The 24,741-nt window shown below is 44.7% G+C and overlaps 1 protein-coding gene and 2 long non-coding RNA genes across 11 annotated transcripts in view; 2 read left to right on the top strand and 1 right to left on the bottom strand.

Moving 5' to 3' along the window:
* FGFR3 (fibroblast growth factor receptor 3) overlaps positions 1–5,844 on the top strand; it is a 55,716-nt gene extending 49,872 nt beyond the window's left edge. For both annotated transcript variants that reach the window (XM_064418921.1, XM_064418920.1), the window contains exons 15-18: positions 191–261; positions 1,676–1,813; positions 2,534–2,639; positions 2,727–5,844. In XM_064418921.1, coding sequence (XP_064274991.1) covers positions 191–261; positions 1,676–1,813; positions 2,534–2,639; positions 2,727–2,891 — 480 coding nt within the window. In that variant the 3' untranslated portion in view covers positions 2,892–5,844. The remainder of the gene's footprint in view (positions 1–190; positions 262–1,675; positions 1,814–2,533; positions 2,640–2,726) is intronic.
* An 86-nt stretch (positions 5,845–5,930) lies between these two features.
* LOC135299615 (uncharacterized) lies at positions 5,931–18,389 on the bottom strand. 8 transcript variants are annotated; one of them, XR_010361580.1, is made up of 6 exons: positions 18,144–18,389; positions 12,587–12,701; positions 11,056–11,191; positions 8,655–10,353; positions 8,244–8,285; positions 5,931–6,449 (listed from the first exon to the last, which is right to left on the bottom strand). It is a non-coding gene; the product is annotated as an uncharacterized LOC135299615 (long non-coding RNA). The 8 variants fall into 8 exon arrangements; XR_010361579.1 differs by lacking the exon at positions 5,931–6,449 and adding an exon at positions 6,527–7,977; XR_010361577.1 differs by lacking the exon at positions 8,244–8,285.
* Positions 18,390–18,462: 73 nt separating this feature from the next.
* LOC135299617 (uncharacterized) lies at positions 18,463–19,686 on the top strand. The gene is made up of 2 exons (XR_010361584.1): positions 18,463–18,549; positions 19,092–19,686. It is a non-coding gene; the product is annotated as an uncharacterized LOC135299617 (long non-coding RNA).
* Positions 19,687–24,741: the final 5,055 nt, after the last annotated feature.

The following is a 24,741-nucleotide window of genomic DNA, read 5'->3' as shown; positions in this document are numbered from 1 at the left end:
TGAAGATCCAGGGATCAAATGCTCTAATCTGTTTATATGTGGCCACTGCTGCTTTGCCCGGTGACCGGGAAGGCAGATGTGGTTGTTAATGAAAATGTTTCAAACTGGATTAGAAAAGAAGATTCAGATGGTGCCGTTGTGGCTGGGGGAATATGCTGATGGGATGTTCCCATTGTCTTCCTAATTACAGGGTCGGCTGCCTGTGAAATGGATGGCTCCAGAAGCCCTGTTTGACCGGGTCTATACTCACCAGAGCGATGTGTAAGCAAACCCACACTTAAAAAAAAAATACAACAGGGAAATCAACACCTATAGTATCTCACAGACAAAAGTACTGCTAAGCATGAACAGGGCTTGTTCCCTGCTGGAGTGCCTGGGGATGCAAAAGTACAGGAATTGATGCCAAGCTGCATTTTCACGCACGTGTTTTTATTTTCCTGTTATCTGGTTGCTTTCATCTGAGGGTCTCTAGGGAGCTGCTGAAAAATTACTGGAAAGCAGGCAGGTATTTCATCCACTTTATAGATGAGGTGATTCATCCAGCAGTTGAAAAATATTGTGCCAAAAAAACCTCACATGAAAAATAATTACCCTCAGCGTCCTCCACACTTTGCCCCAGACTGCTGCACTTCAGTCAAGGATGTGGAACGAGCTTGAAATATTCTGTCTCTTGTTAGACTTGATCAAAGAATGTTCAACAAATATAGTCTCAGATTAATTTTGCCATTTCATTTATTTTATGTTTTCTAATCCTGTCTCATCTGTTTTAGTGCCTCTGCACAGTAACCAAACAGCAGAGCACTCATTACATGTAAATCAGTAAGACATCTGAATTTTGCAAGGGCTGAAACAGCTCCACATATACACTAGCTTTTTATTGTAATATTTGGTCAATAATGGCATTTTTATAGCTAGCCTGCCTTCTCCCCAGAGCTCACTGCTCTCAGTTGGACAAACAAATCCTTTCTGTTTCTGTATTTTTCAGATATTTTGGCTTTTATTAATCTTAAATCATAGTTTCCTTGCTTAGGTAATGCTGCAGAGGGCATGACAGATAAATCAAAGCTACAGAATGGGAGAGTGAGTGTGCATGAAAGTGAAACAGAGACAGATAATCCCTGTTTTTAGAAAGAAAATGAAAAAGGCAAAAGATATTTTTGAAAAAAAAGGACTTTTAACCAGAGCACAGCTGCAGGACTGAAGTGTGTAACATTAGTGCTCTGCTGATTTTTGTTGGGGTATTTTTCTCCCAGCTTGGCCAGTGAAATGGGTGTTGTAACAAGCAAGTTTTGGTATCAGCTTGCACAATTAGTGGCCTGTGGTTCCAAGCCTGCAATTCAGTGAAGCCGTGCATGAATAATTTGATTTGTTCCATTCAGTGGAGCTGGTGGAAGACCTAACAAAGAGCTGGCGGTGATAGATGGGCTGTCACCTATCTGATTAAATGCTCATTTCAATTTCAGACTTGGTGCCTGGGATTTCTTTGCTATTGAGTTGGATCAGCAGAGATCTCCAAGTAACTAGTAAAAATGGCCTAGGCAATTAGTCATGCTATTGATGACTTTGTTAGCTATGCATGGCTGCACAGAAATAAAGCCGAGCAAGGGGGATGGGATATGGGGGGGCTTGGAAAAAAAACCTCATTGAATTTTAAAGATCTTTCTTTGGTTTCCAGCTGGTCTTTTGGAGTGCTACTATGGGAGATCTTCACTTTGGGAGGGTCTCCATACCCAGGAATTCCCGTTGAGGAACTCTTCAAGCTCTTGAAGGAAGGCCATCGGATGGACAAACCTGCAAACTGCACCCATGATTTGTGAGTGTTGGTGGGGGCTGACCTGGCTGCACTCCCTGTTCCTTCTGAGGCCAAATACACCCTGCTGGGCTCTGGGGTCGGGGCTGTTGGGACACCACCACTGGGAAATTGTGTGGCCATCTCCAAGTAGGCTTTCCTGAGCCCAAGGCTGCTGAGTGACCTGCAGCACCTCCCCTTGCTGGGCATGTGGCACCTGGGGGTGTAGCTCTGGTGTGTCACCATCAGGACAGCTCCTCCTCCTGCTCTGAGGGCATGGTCATGTGTCAGATGATCGGTAATGAGGACCATGGCTCCACAAAACCCTGCTCTCCCCCCTGGCTGGCCTTGGCTGAAGTTGCATTGGCCACAGCTGTTCTTTCAGCGATTTGGAGATGGGTGGGCAGCTGGGTGGGTTTCCTTGGGTGGTGGTGTCTGGCAGGAGCAGGGGATGGGGAAGTGTGCAAGCAGAAGAAAGATATCTCACCTAATGTGCAAGTGGGATTGGCACAGGAATGATTTTGCTTAAGGCCAAAGTCTGCATCACACTCACCATCCATGGTTTGCTCCAGGCTGCTCAGGCTATGTAATCTCCAGAAAAGGGAGTATGGAGACGTGTTGTGTATTAAAAAGGAGAATAAAGGGTGAATGACGGCTCTGCTTAACGCTTGGCGATTTGGAGATGGGTGGGCAGGTGTCACTTGGCCTGACCAACATGTGACTGTCCCATGTCCCCATGCGCAGGTACATGATCATGCGGGAGTGCTGGCATGCCGTCCCCTCGCAGCGACCCACCTTCAAGCAGCTGGTGGAAGACCTGGACAGGGTCCTCACTGTGACATCCACCGACGTGAGTGTGGTGGGCTGGGCTGGGAGGGGGTCACCTGGTCCCTGGCACGGGGGACACCCAGCACTGATGGCTCTGTCACCCTGGCAGGAGTACCTGGACCTCTCGGTGCCCTTCGAGCAGTACTCGCCGGCCGGCCAGGACACCCACAGCACCTGCTCCTCAGGGGACGACTCGGTCTTTGCACATGACCTGCTGCCCGACGAGCCCTGCCTGCCCAAGCACCCGCCCTGCAACGGCGTCATCCGGACGTGAGGACCCCCAGGGCGCACGGACAGACAGACAGACGGACGGGTGGGCAGTGTGCCCGTGGAGGCGCGAGCGCGGGGCGCCGAGCGTGAAACCGTACTGAAGGATCTTCCAGTGGAACTGTGTGATGGTGCCTGGAGATTTGTGTTGTTGACAAGCTGTTCAGGGTTAAAAAAAAAAAAAAAAAGCAAAGAAAAAAAATGTACCTTTTTTTTTATACTTTTTTTTTTTTAATTTTTTCCCCCCTATTGCTGTATGAAAAGTCAAGAAGCACTGTTTGGCCTGAAGGAACTAATCTCTTGCCAAGATGATCTATCCTAGATGATTTTTTTTGTTTGTTTTGGTTTTTTTTTTTACTTTCCATTTTGTTAGGGATTTTTTCTTTACTACGCAGAATGTTGAACCTGGGGGGTGCTGACCTCCCAGCCTCCACGCTTGTGTTCTGAGTGCCACAGTAACCGTTCTGTGCCTGCAATACGAAGAAAAGAGAAAAAGAAATCTTCCTTTAAAAAAAAAAAAAGAAACACACACAAAAAAAGAAAAAAACGTTAAGAATGTGGAAATTCTTCGCTTATGCAATCTGTACATGAACCTTTTTGGTGGAGCTGAAAAGCCACGTTGCCTGCAGGGATTCATATATTTATAAAAATATCTATATTTTTGTTGTCGTCGTTTTTATAGCTTCATGATCGTACTACCCAGCTACATAGAAGGAATCCTTTTTGGAAGAAGAGAAAACAAAGCTAAGTAAAATGCAAATTGTCATGGAGAAGTGAAAGTAAAAAATAGTAAAAAGAGATGGTCAAGTCATCTGAAGTGTCAGCCTTGGCCCTTGCTGGGGGCGACGGGTCCGTGCCAAGGCAGGAGCAGACCCCAGGCATGGGCAGAGACCCCGTGGGGTCCCTGGGGAGCAGAGCATCACCCTCCTGAGAGCAGAGGGTGCCCTGGCTCCTGGAGCCCACACGGCATCTCAAGTCACACCCTGACCTTTGAGAACGGCCAGCTGGGGGGAAAAAAAGGAATAAATCTCATTTTTGGGGTTTGCCTGTTCTTGCTTGCCAAGGGTGAGGGGGGGGAGCAGCTCCTCCACCCACCCCTCGACGCCAGAGGTTTGGCTCCATCTACATGCAGTGACTTGGAGAAAGAAGTTACGGGTACCTGTAGGCAAGAGCCTTTAACTTATATCAAAAAGGTTTATTCCAGAGAATCTGTGTATATATCTATAAATATATCGTGTATATATATAAATAAATATATTAAAAAGAAAAGAATGTATAATACTAATGCAACATAGAGCAGTACTGAGAGAGAGAGTCTCAAAATACGAGCATTGCAATCTAGGATATACTGATCTGGGCAAAAGAAAAGATGTTTTTGATTGTTTGTTTTGTATCTTCACAGTTTTGTTTTAAAAATTGTACCTTAACATGTATATTTGTAAAGTTATTTATAGACATTAACATATCTGTTCATTGGTTTAAATAGCATAGCGTTACTGTAAACTTTAAATTTCACCAAACTTAAGGGTGTTTTTTAACTTATTAAAAATGGAGAAAAAATATATTAATCAAGTTTTTCCTTTGTGTTTATGGGAAATACTGAAAGAATGTATAGATGTACAGTCCTTTAACAAATTACATTTAATGTTATAAATATATATATGTATTCATTAAAAAAATATTAGTTTATCCTGGATTGCAGTGAGCAAAGGTAAGTTTATTTTTCAATACATCACCAGTGGTTAAAACCAAACAAATAGCAGCAGAGAGATGATTTTTACATATTTCAGAAAAACAGGGCCAAGAATTCTTCCATCAGTTTAACCACTGTGCATTAAGGGGGTGTGGGTGTTTATTTTTCTATTTTCAAATGAAGGTATTCTTTGTGGTCGATTTAATAACAAGTATGCAGCAAAGTGAAATGTTGACTTTGGATGGTGCAGGGTAGGTTTTTTCTCTCCCCTTTGCCAGTACTGTTGTATTTTGGGCTTCAGAAATGCCATGTGAGCAAAATAGTGACACTGTTTGCAGGAGAGCTGCTACAGCTGCATATTTCTTTTGCATCTAACACATTGGAAAGTGCCAGTGATGCCTGATTTTTGGTGTTTAGAATGCTGTGCTGTTTTGTTCCTCAATGCCACATAGCTGTGTAAAAGCACAGGAGTGACCTAAAGAATGTTAGCGTGGATCAAGCTGACAGTGGGGGATGTTTGGGCTGAGGATTTTTTGTGGGTGGGGTTTTTTTTTTTGTCCAGATGACTTCTTTATGTACTACCAGAAGAGGCAAAACAAATTACATCCTGAATTCTTTCTTTTCATTTTTCTCTGGTGCATATTGCATATCAATGTTGCAGAATAACAGGATGACAACATCTCATTTAAAGATTTTTTTTTCTTCTTAGAGCCACAGAATCCTTATCCTAAAATAAATAATTTATAGTTTGAGGTTACTTCAGTGGAAGTTTGAGAAGGTAGATTTCTATAGATTTTTGTTTTGTTGGAATAAAAAAAAAAGAATTTTTTGGTATTTTCTTACAAATGTCTGCTAATTGTGTACATTCCAAGTACTCGAAGCAAAGAGTTTTCCTGTACTGAAAAAAGAAAATGTACAAAACTGTGCATGGTTTTAAATGTTACTAGATATTATAAATATATATATAATTTATTGAGTTTTTACAAGATGTATCTGTTGTAGACTTGTTGACTTTAACATTTCTTATTCAATGCTTATATAGTTTTATAGCCTGGACTATTATCTTTAAAAGCTTAAAAAAAATTAAAAGTTCCAATTTTGTTACATTTTATACTGTTGATGTTACAATCCACAGGTTTGCATAGTGTGATTTTTTGCAATGAGCAACTCTGTTCAGTTTATTTTAATACTGTACTTCTGTGCCTGACAGCTGCAGCTGTCGAAGGTGTGAGATGAACACTAAATAAAACTATTCTGCTTTTGTTAACATGGGAAACTTACTTCTACCAAAAAAACAGAAAAAAAAAATAAACAAGTTGATAAATTTTGGGGTTTATTCCCAGTTGTGAGGGTCCTTTGCAAAGCCAAGTGTTCCAGACACTGGGACTTGTAGTGCCAGGAAGGTTTAATTTTTATAGTGCTGCTTGGCGAGCCCTGGCCAGTTCAGGTTTTGCAGTCATAATAAATTATAGCCATTTTGGTTGAAGGGCATTCTGTATTTGTTAGTGGTGTATTTGTAGCCACACCAGCCAGTGTGTGCACAGAGATGTCAGCCCTGGCTTTACTTTGGGGGGGCTGAACAAGGGAACTCAGTAAAAGCTGGTTTTGCTGGTAGCAGACAATGCAGGGGATGTTGCAGCCTGGGAGACTTTGGGCCAATCCTACCAGCACCTTCATGGAATACTGATTCCTACAAGTGACCCTGCTGAAATGCATCCCAGACACCAGGATCTAGGCATGGAGGTTTCCTTACCTGTGTACAGCCTGCCCACAGCAGCAAACCTTTGTGCTTTAAGCAGCTGGGCATGGAATGGCATGCATCCAGGGAGGTTATATCTGTGGCACTGGGACTGGCACCAGCACTGTTCCATCCTAGGTTTAAAAAAAATATTAAAAATTACATGGGGTTCAGGTAATTTCCTTGCCATGGTAAGAAAAGATGCTGTTCTTTTAGCACCACTGTGTTGCGAGAGGAGTCCTGCTGCCTGAAATGAGTTGCTTCCATGATTTAAGGACACACTTTGGTGGCCAGCCCTGAGCCCTGCCCCAGCAGGAGCAGCTTGGGCCAGAGGACAAGCCCTGGCCATGCAGGGCTGCAGGCAGAGCGTGGCTAAATTTCCTTTTGCTGGCTCAGGAGGAACTTGCTTCATCAGGGCAGGGTGGTGAGGATGTTGTGCTCCATTTGCCACCACCAGGACTGGAAAAGCGGGAGAGGGCCAGATCCTGCTGCCTTGAGCTGTGGTGTGTAGCACACCTGTGCTTGAGAGCTTTCCCAATAAAAGTCTGCTGGGCAAACAGAGCACAGAAGTCAAAGTCACAAAGAGGAAAGTGTGTCCTGGTGCAGTGGCTGACCTGCACATGGTGCTGGCTTGGTGTTTGCTTTCCCTCTTGGGTTTCATGATGTCATTCTTCCTCTGCTGGCCTTCACCCACAGCCGTGTTTGCTTGTGGCCCAGGGAGCAGAGGGTAATATTTTACTTTTAATTGCCCTACAATGCATCCAGTCCTAAGCCCTGGATGAACATTTGGCTGCAGCGTGTGATGTGCCGTTGAACAAGGCACCAAAACAACCACAATGAAAATTTGCAAATTTACTTGGTTAGGCTGTGTGACTGAGTGAACATCCCACTGAAGCTCATCTCCCCTTCAGTGGCTGCAGCCTTCCACCCAAACCAAAATGCCCTTTACACATGAAAGTGTTATTTTTCAAAGTAAAACTAACGTCTTCTTTCCTCTGTGGGTGACTGCACAAATAGAGCCTCTCACTGGCCGCCGTGACCTGTTTCATAGCAACATTCAAATAAATTCCTAAAATTGTGATTTATTTCCATTGGTCATGGCTCCATGGTGAGACAGGGAGGATCTGGCAAAAGGAAGAAAAGTCTGAAGCTGTGCAAGTGTCAGTAGGAGAAGGCAGCTGGAACCAGAACAGCAAAGTTTCCTGGTGGTTGGTGCCATTTCAGACTCTCAGAGGTGTTTCCTGCTAGTGAATCTTCTGAGCAAGCTTATCCCTCCCATGGGCTATATAATCTCCAGAAAAGGGAATATGCAGACATGTTGTGCTGATATTAAAAAGGAGAATAAAAGGTGAATGATGGCTCTGCTCAACACAGCAGAGCTACTAACGACAGGAGGGCACGGAGGAACATCCAGAGGAGATGGCAGGAGCTGAAGAACTTTCATGGGTTTTGTGGCCCAGGACCATGGGCTCACCAGAGACAGGGAAAGGATTTGTCACTCTTGTTTATACTCTCTTTTTCCTTCCCTTTCTCAGGCATGTTAGCTTTCATTTAGTTTCCCTGTTTCATAACCATCCTGTTGTTTTTCACAAACAGCATCTCAGGTGTCGGTAACATGTCAAGCTGAAAAAGCGTTGTGCCCTGCCCCAACAAGATTATTATCTAAAACCAAGAAAGAAATCATTGTTGTAGTGTGCAGTGTTGCAACCAGAGCCTCATGGGGACATTTCTGGCCACATACAGCTCTGGGTTATGGTGCCCATCAAAGACCAGCCCTGTCCCAGACTTATTTAGTTTTTTTTTTTACCTTGGGTAGTGGTGTCTGGCAGGAGCAGGGGATGGGGAAGCGTGCAAGCAGAAAAAAGATCTCACCTAATGTGCAAGGGGGATTGGCACAGGAATGATTTTGCTTAAGGCATCACACTCACCATCCATGGTTTGCTCCGGGTTCCTTACCAGTACAGGAAAAACTGGCATTTCCATCAAGAAGGAAGGACCCCAGCAGAGAGAAGAGAGCAGAAATAAGGGACAAAGCCAAGTGCATCTTCCAGCCCAGTGCTACATTCATATAGTCATTGGGCACAAAATTTAAACAGTAAAAGCAAGAGGAAATGTGGCACCAGGAGACCATAAGGTACCTCCCCACCTCCCGCACACCAGGGTGCACTCCCTCCACATTTGGCGAGAAAATCAGGCAGCACAAACTGATACTGGGCAGAACAAGATGGATAATCAGCACGTCCTCTCCAGTGATAACACACCCTGCCTAGCCCTTGTTGCTGTACAATATATATATATTTGTATATATATATATATATACAAATATCATGTACACTCACCTCTGGGGCTGCCTAGGCACCCTCTGCATCTCACTGAGATGGGATGGGAGTGTTACCACTGCCTCACATGCCAGGTAGGCACTGGGTCTGGGTTCAGCCAACCCCGAGCCAAAGGCAACATGGATGTTGGTGTAATGAGAGACTTCCAGATGTTACAGACTGTATTAAAGAGCAGGTTACAAGCAGGAGTGGTGAAACTTTTGACTCATACCAGCAAAACCTCTTAATAGGAGAGGATCAGAACTATGGGCAGCAGAAAATCAAGGCTGAGAAAGGCAGTATAAAACATAGCACATCCCCTGAGGGCTCTGCCAGACTGGTAGAACTGGGGAAAAAACCCAAATTAAATCTTACAAGTTTCAATGAAGCTGCCTCAAGGAGCTTTGGAGAATAACTTAGGGCTCACAGCCTGCACAGACTCAGCACTGAGCCCCTTGAAGAAGTGCTGTTATGCACTCCTGACGTGTTCCTGCACAGCCAGAACAGCTGCCTGGACAACCAGGATCCAGCCAGCAGCTTGCCACTTTCCCAGGAGCCGGCATGTTACTCTGTGTGGTAGCTGAGATCCTGCAGAATCTGCCCAAACCCAGCACAAGAGAAATCATTCCTTGTTTTTCCTGGGCAGCAAAGTTATCTTTTCCCCCAGCAGAGAAAATAACTTAGTCAAGAAATTACTCTTTCTGCTGACCTTCCATCAGACACTTGTCTAGTCTGCTCAACGAGGCAGAAAAGACATTTATTGTTTTCAGCCAATTTTCCCACTTTCACACCAATAATACAGAGGAGGCAGAAAAAGCCAATTTTCTCCCAAACAAGAAATGAGCTTGACTTTGCAGAAGTTTTCAAGCAGACCCTGCTATTAAATCTGCTTTAGTAGTGCTGACAGGCAACCTCTTCATATTGCAGGAGACAGCGATTTGTTGCTATGCTCCTGTGCCTCCCAGCAGTGTCTGTCTGTCTGTCCCACATCCATGTCTGTCCCACAGGCAATGGCAGGCCCAGAGGTGATGGGGCCTGAGGCCATTCTGGAGGAGCAAACTAAAAGAGCATTGACAGATGCTCATTGCACATTACAGGGTTCCAGAGCCACCACCTCCCTGTCCTGGAGTGACAGACACACACCTGACACGTGGGAAGAACTTGTGCTTAAATGCTGACATTACATGGATGGATGATGCTCACCATATTTTCACTCATGAATTTCATTCATGCCTTCATGCACCTCCATGAGGGCTGAGCAGAGGGACAGCATCAGCTCTTGGATGTGTCTAATTGATTCAGTGGCTTCAGAGGATGTCCAGTGCTAGGGTTTTGCCTATCATCTTCCAGGGATGTCTTTTCCCATTTGATGGCAGTTTCTTGCCTCAGCAGCAGTCTGGCCTCCACCACACACCTGGCCCAGCCAAGGGGATCCCAGCAGGTGATAACTCCAGGACCATGGACCTTAAACCCTCAGGAACTGCTGAGAGGCAGTGCTGGGCATGTCAGCATAAAGGCACTGAGATGTTCAGCTGGTAAAGGCAATATGGAAACCAAGGGAGAAGAGCAGAGATGGGCACAAGGGAAGCTGAGTCATCTTCATTAAAGGAGGGAAAGTTCCAAGCTGTCAGATGGTTTCCTAAGAAAATACCTTTCCAGTGACTGGTGAGTTCACACACTGGGAATGGGCTGCTGTCAGAAAGGGTCACTCATTTACAGCCTGCATGTGAGAATGTCAAAGTCCTGGTAGTCTGAAAGTCATTTCAGAGCTCTTATTATACACATAATGCAAATACCTGATTATATTCTTTCTTGGACAGAAACCATACAGCCAACTCTGGCCTACACAAGGGATGCAGGAGGTAAATTTTAGGCTTTTTTGATCTGGCATTGTAAAATGCTTTTGTGGAAATGCCCTTGTCAGCATATACATTCCTATGGAATGCTCCTGCTGGAGGTTTATGGCTTACACATGCAAAACCTCTGCAAGTACCTCCCAAAGGCATTTATGGTCAAACTCTGGGAGAACACCTGCACCATCTTGATGAGACCATGCAGAGCCTCCCTCTTCAAAAAAGCCATTCCACTCAGAACAACCCTTATTGCCTCAGCCTGGGGTGTATAAACACCCAAATAATAAAAATCATCTGCCAAAAAGCCCTTCACAAGCCCTAGCCAAGGAAATATTCATATGACAAAAGCACATGAATATTAGGCAATGCTTTTGCAAGTTTTATCATCTTTCAAATAGCTCAAGAGAGAGGAGAAGAAATGCAATATAGCTCTGATGACCAGGGACTTCATCTGGCAAATCAACTACCAAGGTCTGAAACCACCATACCTGGCACCTGGATAGCACAGTGACTATCAGAAAAAAAAATAATAATAAAGAAAACAAAAAAAGCAGATAAATGCAACACACCTTGTGAGGCTGATGCTGAACCAACACCAAGATCCTGCTGGCTCCAGGCTGCAGGGGAGGAAGGCAAAGGAGCTCCCATCTCTCCTGGTACAGGCTGAGCAAAGAGGTTCATGATGGATGAGTGGAGCTGGATCTCCTGCAGGATAATAATAGCAGAAAATTGGTGTTTCTGCTCAGATCAATGTCTGTGCAGAGGGCAGGAAGGTATACCTGGAGCTCTGCCAGGTGGGCATCCCTCTCCTTTTCCCTTCAAGTGTTTTTTTTCCTGCTATTAACAAATACATTATAATTAATATACAGATAATATAGATATCACTATATGCTTTGTAGATACAATTTCAGCCCAGGAACAGTTCTGTTGTTAGGTAAAAATTCTGGGAAAATGGATGTTTTTAGTATTACTTACTAGTTTTATTGATGTTTACCACTAAGACTAATTCTGCCTCAAGCTGGAGAAAGTCTCAGATGGGCTGAAACATTCTGGATGCACTTCCTTCCACCTCCATCTGTGCCCCCTAACTGTTAATTAATTGTGATGAGATTTTTGCATGAAAAGGGTCTCAGAGCATAGGAGATACATGCACACTCTGGGGTTTTTTTTCCAAATTATTATTTACTTGTGATGATTATTTCTTTTTCTCTTTAAAAAAATAAACAGAATTTAAGACACTTGAGCCAGTGAGAGCCTTCAGATACCAAGTTCATTTCATGCAAAACCCCACTATCAGTTTTCACTCTTGGAGAATGATTTTAATGACATTTTCAGGCATTGAGTTTGCAAAAGCGAGGCTGTTACTGGATATTCAGAAAACAGAAAGGTAAGAGCTGTATTCATTACAACATTACAGAGTGCTGTTGGCATGACTTTTCCAAGTCTTGTACTCAAAAGTAGAATTTAAGGAATTTTTACAAGGTAGAAAAAGGGCAAAAAATTACTGGCAAAGGGGTTGCTCTGAGGTTGCAGAATCCAAAATACTTTTGGTTGGCCGATCAACAGCTAGTTAATTTTTCTGAATGCATCACAATCCTCACGTCAGGGGTACAACTCATCTTTGCCTTGCCCAGATCAGTGAGTCTCATGGATTTTATGAACAGAGAAGAATGTACAAACTGTAGGAGCCCAAGGAGAGTGGGCAGCTCTCCAAAGGGAGACACATCCTCATTATTACAGTCAGCCTCAAGGAACCCTGTAAAACACCAGCCTTTCAGGTGTTAGGCAAAATTTCCAGCAAAGCCAAGAGAGGTTTGCTTGTGTGGGAGGGACTGGAGAAGCAAGGCCTCTGTGCGTGTGTGAGCACGTAGAACAGGGCAGAAAAACAGTTGTTTATGCAACACTAAAGTTGAGCAATGAAGAAGTCAAGCAATGCAGAGTTAGGGGTGAATGCTCAGGGGCAATGCTGCCTCCTGGGATTGAAGTGCTGGTCATCACAGAGTCACTGAGAATGGAAAAGAGCTTTAAGATCATTGGGTCCGCCAGTCAGCCCAGTATCCCTGTGCCCACCACCAGACCATGTTCCCAAGTGCCACATGCCTTTCAAACAGCTCCAGGGAGGTTTTGCATCTCACTGTGACTCCATGCAATAGCCAAGACCTGTGAAATATGCTATAGCTGGGGTTGCTCAGTGACAAATCAACCTGTATTTATCCTGAAAAAAAACAAAACAAAAACGGCAACACTTTAATTTGAGACCTCATTCTTCACTCAGGAATTGGCTGTTTTGTGATTCTGGTCTGGGATGCTTCTCACAGTTCCTCACAACTCATATCAAGGCAACAGCTCCTTTCTAAAAGCACCTGAAAATGTTCCTGCAGTTACTCCCCTACAAAGTCCACATCATCCCTCAGGATTCAGCTGCACAGGACAGGCAGGGCCAGCAAAGTCATCTCATGGCTTATAACACAGCTGTCTTATCCCCTGAGAACTGAGAATCTGTGGCTACAAAGGGATGAGCTTCCACATCCCTTTGCCCTTCAAAGTTTCCAGCCTATTTTGCATATAGTTCCAATTCCAAATGATCAAATCTAATTCTGATCTGATCTGTGTTTATTTTTCTTTCCTCAGTATCTGAGTGATACGTTTGGCTCAGAAAATGAATTTAACTATCATTTCAAGCAACTGCTAATTACAGTGACTGAAACCTGATGCTTCATTCCAGCCTCAAAGGTGTGAATGGTTCACATTAAATATCAGATGAGGTGAAACATCTCAATTTAGTCCAGCTAAACATTTGCCAGATTTCTGTGCAGAATGCATGCATGAGCAAGACACAAATAAGACAGAGGAAATTAGATATCACCAAGCTCTCAGTAACACTCCAGAAGCACAGCTCACAACATTCATCTTAGGTACCTTGAAATCCAGGCACCAATGCTGCAGATTTTGGGTGGGGCATCTAATGTGCAGAGAGTGGGAATTTCAGCAGAAAATAAATTATTACCAGAGAATCAGAGAAACATTTAGGTTAATTATTAAGTTCTCTATTTTCACATCTTACAGGTGCTGAAAAAGAAGGACTTTGGCAAATTTAATAGAGTATTTAGTAGGGCTCAAGGAATGGGGTGAGTTGGCAACACATCTCCCAGGAACACAGATGTAGGCAGGGTCCAGTGACAAGTGGGGGCACTGGAGGGGGTTTTCCTTTCTCTGAGTAATCTTTTAGGATGGTGCCAAAGATGTCAAACTTGAAAGATGAGTTTCTACACCTAATTACCACAGTTTACAGACACTGAAGCTAAAGCACATATTTTCAGAAGAGCTGAGAGATTCAATAAGTTGCAAATTAAAGCAATAGCTTTGTTCACTATCTGACCACATTGCAGCAGTACCCATGGAACTGGGGCACAGGGACCACGCTGGATGGAATGGAGGATTAGATTCTGGGCTTCTTGACCTTGCTTGGGTGAGGTGAAAGACATATTTCATAATTTTTGACCTCTCAGTCACAAAAATAAAGTAATTACAAGACAAAGAAGTGGCATTTTACTATTTCCAAATAACATGGAGTTAGATGGCCCACCTTCAAATGCTCAGGTTTGGAACTTCTTACAGGCATTCTTCTGCCTGACATTGAACTTCACATTAGTTTGCTTCAGAAAGCCAAACACTGTCAATTGAGGGTGACTGTGAGCTGGACACAGATTATCCCAGTAATCCCACATCCAACCATCCCAATAACCTCCCTCAGCAGGGAACACCAGACACAACATTTCAAGGGTTCAGTCACATCCCAGCAGTGATTTTTCCTGCAGTCCTGCTGCATCTGTGGCTCTTACACTGGAGCACATCTAACACATCCAGCTGCCCTGGAGCCAGGGCTTTACCTCTGCTCACTCACCATAAAACCCTGTTGTTCTGTGGGAACATCTGCTCATTTGTGCTCCACCCAAACACCCCACACATTCTTCAGAAATTTTTCTTTCTACAAGTCTGGTTGCTTTTTGCCAGCAGCAATGTACACGCTTGACATGCTAAGAAAAAAAGTATTTAACAGGAGGGAAAGCACGTTCCACATAAATTGTTCTCACTGCAGAATGAAGAGGAGCAAACCAACACTGCTGTACTTTGGAAAGCAGCTTGCAAAAGGAAAGGAGCTCAATTCAGTCAGTTAAGGTGAAATACCTGCAATTCCCTCTCCACAATATGCCTCAAAGAGCATTTATTGTAATTAACCCAGGTCAGTGCTGGCCTGAGTGACCGTGTGGATGTAGAGCACCTGGGAACTGCATTTCCCCATGTGAACCCATGCTCAGGGAGAGCCCAGGGGATGGGTTTCTAGCTGGGCTTCCACCTTGGCTTTTGTGAAATGGGCCGTCTGGCCAGCTAAGACACCTCTCCCTAACTCCCTGGGGGTGACACCAAACTCCATCCCTGACACCAAAGACTGAATTTCCATGGAAGACGAGGAGTCCTGGTTCGATGGGCACGGCAGCAGACACTGCTGTGCCAGACAAATGCAGGATAGGGGTTTATAGCAGTTTTCTATACTGATAGACCCACACATTCACAATTCCAGCCCAAAGAAGCAGGACTTTTAATTCTGTTTACTTTTCAGTCTAAGCCACTAGTTGGACAAATTTTTTTTTAAATTTTCATTGTCTAATTTGGAGAGTACTTTCCAAGAGATGTTGACAGCTTTTCTTCACCTAAACACCATGTAGTATCACAATCCCAGTACCTAAGGTCTCAAAGAAAGGAATCAAAGATAACAGTTACCAGCTCTGCTCTTCACTCACATTTAAGATAAAAGTATTTTTTAAGACAATCTTGAAACATTAACATATTTGTAAGTCTTGCAAAACTAGATAATGGTTCAGTTCTGACTGCTCTTCTTGCTCTTTCCTTCTCTCTGACAAAGATGTTGCTGTAAGTAGAAGAGTTTTCTAGATTTGTGGTGGTGACTGGCCACCAAAACCTCTGTGAGAGGTGCTGTTTCAGTCACTTCTGTGCTTCACACTTAATCTTCAGCCATGAAATAGAGTAATATTTTAATACTCTATGTCTTTTGTTGCTTAAACTTCTCTTAAATGGCCCTGTGCTCTTGCACAGGAACAGGTGGTGCAGCCACCATTCCTGGAGGTATTTAAAAACCTGGAGGCATTTAAAAGATGTGCAGATGTGGCCCTTAGGGACATGGTTTGGTTGTGGCCTAGGCAGGGCTGCATTAATGGTTGGACTTGATGACCTTAAATGTCTTTTTCAACCTAAATGATTCTATGATTTGGTGGTTGTTCTTCAGAGATTCATTTTGAGATTGGAGATTGTGTGCTCTTCTCATGGGGCTGCAAACAAGAGTCTCTGAGCAGACATGGACAAAAAGCCTTTCTGGGTTTCTTGGTTTAGTCTCACTAGTTTATTTAAGCACTATTTTATTTAAGCACTATTTTGTTTAAGCACTTGGCACCCAACCCCTGACCTCTAAATGGCTGCTGTGGCACAGGCTGACATCAAAACTCAGGCTGTAGACAGGACCAAAGAAAGGAAATGAACACAAGCTCTGCAGGACTCAGCTCTGACCTCCACACCCCTCTACTTAAATCCCTACAAACCCTTTTACTTAGTCCTTTGCAGAGGACCACCTGGTCCAAGAGCAAAGCTCAGGGATCATTTCTTGAGCCCCCTTCAGCTGGTTACTCAGAGTTACCTCTGGTGGGATGCTCAGGGTCAGGGAGTTTCTGCAATACCTACTCAAACTGCAGCCATGTGCTTCTTCCCTTCACTCCTACAGCTTTGGTAAATCCAGCTTGATTTAATCTCTCATAATTGTGCAGTGTGTTTTTATTCAAATTTGCCTTCAGTCTCCTACCAATTAGTGCATCCAGGCATAAGCGATGGCTGTACCTCAGATCTTGCTGGACTGCCTCGCTCACAGTTTCATCATCTTCAGCTCCTAAAATGCTCCAGGTGACTGCCTGCAGCTGAGTGAGTGCATTGCTCCCTCAGATTCCAGACCATGCCATGAAAGGCCCTTTGTGATCACAAGGACTGCCCTGAACAGCTCTGTGTGCAGGGAAGCCCTGCAATCACTCTCAGAGCCCTCTCATCAGCCACACCTCCTCTGTGACTCTCAAAGTGGCTCCCACAGGAAGAGATGTGCTGACTCTGGCTTGCAGGAGAAAGTTAAGAGTGAACAACTGTTTCTGAGTTGTTTGAATCCAGTTCAAGCTTTGTCTCTATCATTCTTAATATCTCGGTAAGATTAAAAGGGCAGTTACACTAGGGACCTCTCTGGCATCCCTAGTACCAGAGTGGCAATCACAGAATCCCAGAATAGTTTGGGTTGGAAGAGACCTTAAGGACCACCTAGTTCCAAACCCCTTTGCCACAGCCAGGGTTGCCATTCATAAGGTTGGGCTGCTCACAGCCCCATCCAATCTGACCTTGAACACTTTCAGGGATGGGGCAGCCACAACTTCTCCATCCTGGGGAATGCTAATATTTCAGCCATGAACTGGGCTGACCAAGTGATAACTGCTCCCAAATTCCAGATAAATTAGCAGCCCTTGTGCATGTCTTGGCCTCAGAGTTAGGTGAAACAATTTTCAAAATCCACTTTCCCGGTTCAAGATAGAAGATTTACCAAATTCCTTAGAAGTGTATGCACTGCACAGGGTCAGGCCAGCAAAAACCAGCAATGAAAAGTCAAGAACACACTTCTCAGCTCCTTACTTTGTGCCTACAGTGACTTTCACCATCTTCATAGTGCCTTGTATCTCACCTGCCCTGAAGCTGGAAAAGAAATTGAGGGAGCAGTAAGTTTTTCTCCAAGTTCCCCCTCCTTTCCCACCAGCAAGTCTGTTGAGGTAAATGGGCCAATGCTCTCCTCTCTAAGAAACATCTCTGTAAAAGCAGCTGGTAGTTACAACCACAATGAGCACAGACACCAGCTAGAGATGAATCATTTATGTACTCTTTAACTTGTCTGGAAACACAGATTATGTCTACAGTGGAAAAGTTCATCTTGGAAAAGTTCATCTTAGCAAATATATTCGTTAGCATGATTAGATCAACACCACCACAATATTCAACCTTACTTTGCCTTTGGCAGCAGCAAGGACAGCTGGGCAAAGCAGCATTTAACATGGTGCTAGCAAAGGCATGTCAGACAATATCCTTTCCAACACAAGGCAGTCTCCCACAACAGACAAGCCATAGCAAAGGAACCAGTTTTGGTGGCCACTGAGTAAATGAAAACCTTTTTGAGGTTTTAAATGTGTGGGCTGGGTCAACACCCACCTCAGTAGGAACTTCTCTCAGCCAGGGCAATTCTATGCAAGGGCACCAGCAGCAACAGGAGTTCTGCACAGTCCCAGGAAAATTCCACAGAATTAGGCATTGCTGGGATGTCCAGTCCATCTTGGGAGTTTCTAGAGTCTGTTTACCAGATAAATTAGCAATGCACACTCCCTACAAAGGGCTTATTGGACACCAGAGCAGGCTGTGCCTGTGCATGTGCCACAGCCATGACTCTCCTCCCTGTGCACTTCCCAGACCTGGGGGTAGCTGTGTGCACCCCGGTGCCCATCGAACTGCTTCCCCAAAGCTGATGCTGTAAAGGTTTCAGTGGCAAATGCTGTCTCATGTTACTCACTTGAGAAGCACAGGCTCCCTCTCCAGGGGTTACAGGCACTCTACCTGTGCAAGCAGGCAATAGATGAGGTGCAAATGATGCAGTGATTCAGGACCAGTTGCTTGATCAGAAGGAGCAACACACTCAGGAATAGTTGCTTGGTCAGAAGGAGCTAACAAACCTTGCTGTGTCTGTAAGATGTTTCCTCAAGCTGCTCCTTATTCCCTCCACACACCTAGTGAAGAGCACCTGTGAGGTGCAAATTACACACACCCACTCTGTAACCCACCTGGGAGATGTACAAGTTACAAGAGTGCTTTATTGCAGCAAGGAAATTATTCTTCAGCAGAGGTCAGTCAGCACAGCAGCATCAGAGCAGCATTGGAGGACCGACCTGTGAGCATCAAATCCATCTGGGCTTCACTTGGTGAGCTACAGACTATGGCAAGGCCAACTCACTCAACACACAGGCCACCATCCAAGGTCTCTGAAGGTTCCTGTCATCACCTGAGCTCCACCTACACGAGTTCACCTGTCACACATTGGGATAAAGGCATTACTGGCTCTTTACCCATCTGTAATCCAGTCCACGTGCTGGCAGAGGGAATTGTTCTGCACTGACTCTGCCCCACCAGAGGATTCCCCAGCCCATGGAAGCTCTCTCCCTTAGCAGCTTAGCCAGTTTTTCTGGTTTGCTCTGCACTGACATAGTGGTATGGAGCAGCTGGTGTGGCTCCTCTGGCTGACTGAGTCTTACTCAGCTGCCTAGGAAAACTCTACAAGAAAAGCAAACATAGGAGCAAAAAGATCAGATTCAGAAAGATATGTCCTGGATTGAGAAAAGCCAGAGAGATGATGTTGCAAAGAACTTGGGCCAACATCCAGAAAAGCCATGTAGCAGAAGTTACCTTTTCCTCACAGTCAGGAGAAATTTCTAACCAGCATTTCAACTTTTGCTTTACCTTCCAGCCCAGGTGCTTTCATGGATCCCCTAAGCAGAAGATCTGTGCACTGCAAAGATATGCCTGGATCAGTGTTTTCCCTTGCCTTAGTTTCAAAGGTGGCAATTGAAACACAGGCAAGATTTAGTAAAGGACCAAAGACTCTAAAAGGACCTGCAGCAGAGTGGAGATGGCAGCTCAGCTGAGCTCCACTTCAGAACCCCCACCTGAAATCCATGTGTCCTCCACAGCTGAGTGCCTGAGCACACTGCCTAAATACCTACAGGTGGCATCCAGTCTGTGGACCCAAAAAAGAAAGAGTTCTCTCCACTCTTCCTGCTTGTAAACATAAGCAAACCCTGCATTCCTTGCTATTAAAAGACACAAGCTGAGTTACTGCATGGATACAGCCCCTGCAGGCAATCATGTCCCTTTGCTCTCTAAGATTTACTCTTGTTTACACCTGCAAAATCTTTTTCCCCCTGACAGGTATCAAACGTTACCAAGAGGTCTTTAGAGTTCTCAAGAGACCAGAGCTCCCAGCCTTCAATGTCAGAAGACAAAGCCAATTTAACTCATGATCTTTGGAACCCTGGGGCTTCACAAAACCCCTTATCCCATCTCCCACCTCCTAGTCACACACAGACTATTCCATGATCTTATTCAATGCACTTGACTAGCAGGAGACTAATCTACCTCTCAAAGAGCCTGCTGGGCTCTGGCAAGCCCCAGAGCTCAGGAAGGGCCAGGAAACCACACAGCCTGGGGCAGAGGTGGGGGAAGAAGAAGAGAAAGCTGGGGATTTGTCCTAAATGAGCTCTTGGATTGTCCTTGGATGGACTCTTGGGCTCTCCTGTGAGGGGATCCTGGGCTCTGCTGGGAGGAGCTCTCCTCTTCCTTCAGCTGTTCTCCATACACATGGATAGGGTAGGTTTACCAGCCTGTGCCACTATTGCCATGCCAGGGGCAGGGATTTTCCCCCTCTAGCTGGGAACAGAATAGGAGGCAAGAAGTCACACGCTTCAGGAGGAGCTTGCAGCCTGAATCTGATATGCAAAGTGACCCCAAGAGACATCAGAAATCCTCCCCCAGCATTAGAAACAGCAGTCCCATAAGAGAAAAGTCTTTCCAGTCATAAGTTTCTAAATTATTTCTATCTGCATTGCAATGAGTTTGCCACTGGCAGGAGTTGGAACTCAGGAGTTAATGTAGTGCAGGTTTATGGTGAATGAACTCTTCTGGAGCCATAATTCATGATAATTGACAGGAGCTGTCTACACGGCAATGAAATATGCACATCATAGCTGCAAAACAGGAATCCCTGTGAGCATCACAAAACAAACAGTGCCTTTTGCTTCCAAGCACCGTGATTGCTGCTCCTTCTCACATCAAATAAAAACTGGTAGTTACATCCAGCTCTGAAATGACGTGTGAATAGTCAAAGGTGCATCCACAGCAAACCGACCAGCACAGGAACCGCGAGAGGAACATACGTGAGGAGCAGCAGAGCACTCCCATCCACGCCTCTCTTTGATCACAAAACACACAGAACCACCAGTGAGCTCAGGGCAAGGAAAATCATCGGGCAATTATCATTTGTGTCACCCATTTTCATCACTTCATTTTAAAACAGGGGCCTATGGGGGCAAACTGGCTTAGCTCCATTGACTTGAGCACAATTGTCCCCCTAAGATTAATCTGTTTGGAAAATGCATCTGTTCTGTGAATAGATCTGCTTTTAATGGCTAAAGTAGACTTACAACCTTACATATATATTTAGAAGACGAAGCTCTGGTTCTTAATGAGGATATTAGTGAGGGGATGTACCCAAGGATTTTTACTGGAATTGCGGAGCCATGGATTAATTTGTTAGAAATAGAGATTTGTGATGTGAGATTTCAAATGTTGTGTACAGAGGACTTCAAGGCAGCAAGGGAAACACCCTGAAAATCTTCAGTTTCTCAAAATGTGTCACCACATCATAGTACAGCCATCCTGTGAAGACATTTGGGTTTGACAATGTATTTGGGGGATTTGCATTCCCTGGAAGCTGGAGGAATTAATATCTTAGAGGAATGTAATGATATGGTGTAGATTTCTTTTTAATGAACTTCTTGACCCAAACCCAGTAATATTTAAAAATTCCATTTTAGGACACCACTCTAAAACAGTTCAATCCTCCTCCTATGCAAAATGAAAACTGTCTTTGAAGCTATAAAAGCTGAAACAAACAGAGTTATCTGCTTACATCAGTAGCTGTAGGGGACAATGTTAGAAAACCAATGAACCCAGCCAATGCCAGTCAATCCTCACTGCAATTGTAATTAGAGAGGATTTTTTTCCCTCACTCTTTTCCCTGTTAATGCTATTGGACACTAATATCTTCAAGGAAATATATCCGGAAGCAAAGCCTTTTTTTCTGGATTATACACAGTGAATGTTTTTTATTCCACCACCAAACACATGGATACAAAGCATGGCCTTTGGGAAGGAATGTTCACCAGGTTTCTTGTCTCTTGGCAGTGATAAGAAACAACTAACCCCACCTGGCCCCACCACCCATCTATCCATCACCACCCCTGAGACCTGGGAAACCCCCATTCCTGGAAGAGTTCAAGGTCAGATTGGATGGGGCTCTGAGCAGCCAGGTCTGAAGAAAGTGTCCCTGCCTATGCAGGTGGGTTAGAACAAGAAAAGCTTTAAGTCCCTTCCAGCCCAAGCCATTCCAAGGTTCTGTGGCTCTGTGACTTCCCATTGGCTGTGCTCCCCTCCCAGCACAGGCTTCCATCTTCAGCAGAGCTCCCACCAAAGAAGGTGCTGTGGAGCTCCAGGCTGGCAAAGCAAGGCCTGGGCAGATGTGGTTTTGGGCATGGTATGGATGGGGGCAAGGCAAGAGGTGGTTTTTGCTAAATCTGAGAGACTGCACATGGTTCTACCAGATTTTTCCCTGAAATATATCTTGACATAGCCCTGCCTAAATTTTTGGACCCAGAATCCAGGATATTTTACATTCCTTACACATTGTGAGGAGCAGCGGAAGGCCTTGTTGTTCATTTCCTAAACTAATGGCAGGACTCTGCCAATCTCCTCCACATTGGGCAGTTCCTTATTCCCAAGAAGGGACCTGCTACATAAAACATGATCCCCTGAGGTGCTGACAGTGAGCTCAGTCAGGGATATTCAGCCCAGACAGAACATCATTACTGAGCCTTAACTCATATATTTTGTTAGCAGAGCCATTCTGCTGGTTGGCTCCTGTGTGAATAGTGAAGAAAATAGTGAACCATGATTCTCTACCCCAAAGGCCTGGAATTCCTGAGCCTGGCCCTGCAGTCATCACTCCCACAGCTCTTCCTTTACTTACAGGAGTAGTTCCATGTGTGGATGAGGTTGGAGGGTTTTTGGGATGAGACCTCAGGTAATCCTGACCTGACCTGACTCACAAAGCAAGAGGAAGGAGCTCACTCCTATTGGCTTGGGAGGCAGTGCACTTTGCCAGAGATACCTGATGCCAGTTTCTTTGAAAATAAAGAAATAATCATCTTTCTGATTAAGTTTAGATACTCTTAGATGGGCAAGAAGAAATGAGTCAAAGCTGAAAACACCATCTGAAAGGAGTAGAAAAGGAAGGTAGAGGTCAAATTGTTTTCATTTGGAAGCTCAGCTGAAAGAGGTGTTAAATTGCAGGAGATTGGTGTTTGCAGCTAAGGGCCTTGCTCGCGAGGCTTTCCTCTCCCACGCCAGCCCGGATGCTAAGTGAAAGCAAACAGGGCTCTTCACTCTTTCTGAACTTGATTCTGCACTATTCAAATCAGCCAGGCTTTGCTGTGAGCCTCACTCCCAGGTGGGGACAGAACACAGCCCACAGTGCACTGCCTAGTCTGATGGCAGCAAAAAGAGCATTTCTGAAATGTGTCAGCTAAAATATTTGAACAAGCAGGTTTTCAAATCCCAGTGTGGACAGAAGGAGCTGCTTTTTAGCAGGTGTTAGCAGGAAAAGATAAAGCTGCTCAGTTGAAAATATGTCATCTTTCATTTGGAAATGTGTCAGTACAAGCGTGTTAGCACCTTTGTGCCAAGTCTGGACAAGCCCTGGAGGAGAAGAATGGCTGAACTAACAAGGAGAGGGAGGTGAAATATCTCTGGAGGCAGCTGAGTGCTGCAGTACTTTGAGTAGGAGAGGGAAAGCAGCTATCCTCTAATAGAAGATTTTTAAAACCAAGGGATTTAGGAGTTCACAACTGCCAAGATTTTTACACCTTCCCCAGGCAAATTCTGAGGATCCTGTTTGAGGCAGAACACATGGAGATCTCTCTGCATTAGAACCCCTGAGGCTGATGCTACTATGTCTCCCACTGGGCTCTGCAGCAGGGGGACCACTACAGGAGCCAGAGACAGAGGGGAAAGGGATCACCCATCAGGAGCTCAAACTGGTCTCTGCCAGATCCTGCTGCTATAGCTGTTTTGGCATCCAAGCTGGCATTTTGCATCGTACACAACCACAGCAAAAGCCAGCCCAGGCATCTTCATGTCCTCCATCAATATCCATAGCAGAACTTCAAGCACAGGGTTAGCTTGGCTGGATTTTCTCAGTGCACAGCCCCACTCACTTGGAACTTACCCAAGCAGCTGCTGACACAGCCCCGAAGAGACACAATAAAAAGGCAGGGGAAATGTACAAATTCTACTTAATATGGAACAAGGGATCAGTTAATCTGATCCCCGAGGAACTCAAATATATTTATTTTCATGACAGTGTTCCAAGAAAAGAGGTCTCCTACCTTGGATCCACATTCTCTCTGTGCAGACTTGCCCAAACACCCAAGCCAGCTCTCAACCTGCTGCTTGCAACCAGATTTTGTATATTTTGAGCTATCTCTCTCTTTGTCACAAAAAGATGGATATAAACCCAAGGTACAGAGACATCTAACAGCAGCAAAGACAACGTGAGTTGGGCTGCTCTGGTTTCTGTTCTGTTTCCATGGTTCCACTCCCTTCACAAAAAATCCAGTGCAACACATCAAGCAGGGGTTTGTTAAACACATTCTTGAAGTCTGAATGAAGTTACAAGTAATAAATGGCTAAAGTCAATGGCCCCAGTATCCAGGACATATTTCTAGAGCTATATCCCAATCCACAGGAAGAAATATTTAACTCGAGTACAGACTGAGCAGAACTATGAGAGTATTAGTCCTGATGGTCCGCTGATTATTAGCACAACACTGATTCCTGTCATGGCAGCTTTCAGTTCAGCTTGTCCCTCCAGGTCTGCACATTATCTCACAGTTTCCCAAGCAAAAGCATTGCAGCCTTCCCTGCTTTGCTGCACAGCACTGCCAGGTTTCCTAACCCTCCTCTCCATCCCCAGTGCCACGAGTATCCGGATCCCACTGTGCCGACCCCACACTGGGGCAGCTGTAATTGTGTTGCCACAATATTGGATTAACAACAGGGTGACTCTGAAGGAACAACTTGTTTTTAATTTCCTATTTGATGAAAAAAAAAACTGCTGAAATCAATTACATTTTCATCATATTTAAGAGGGTGATCAAAGTTCTGTTGCTGTGCATGCCCAGAGCTACCTCCTCCTTGGATAAAACAGGAAAAAACAATTTCCTGCACAAATCCATTTGGGATACACAAGTTCCTTGAGCAGGGAATTCTAACAGCATGAAATG

Source organism: Passer domesticus, chromosome 4 (genome assembly GCF_036417665.1).
Source record: "Passer domesticus isolate bPasDom1 chromosome 4, bPasDom1.hap1, whole genome shotgun sequence".
In the NCBI taxonomy this organism is placed as follows: Eukaryota; Metazoa; Chordata; class Aves; order Passeriformes; family Passeridae; genus Passer; species Passer domesticus.
This window is presented reverse-complemented; position numbering and strand designations above follow the sequence as displayed.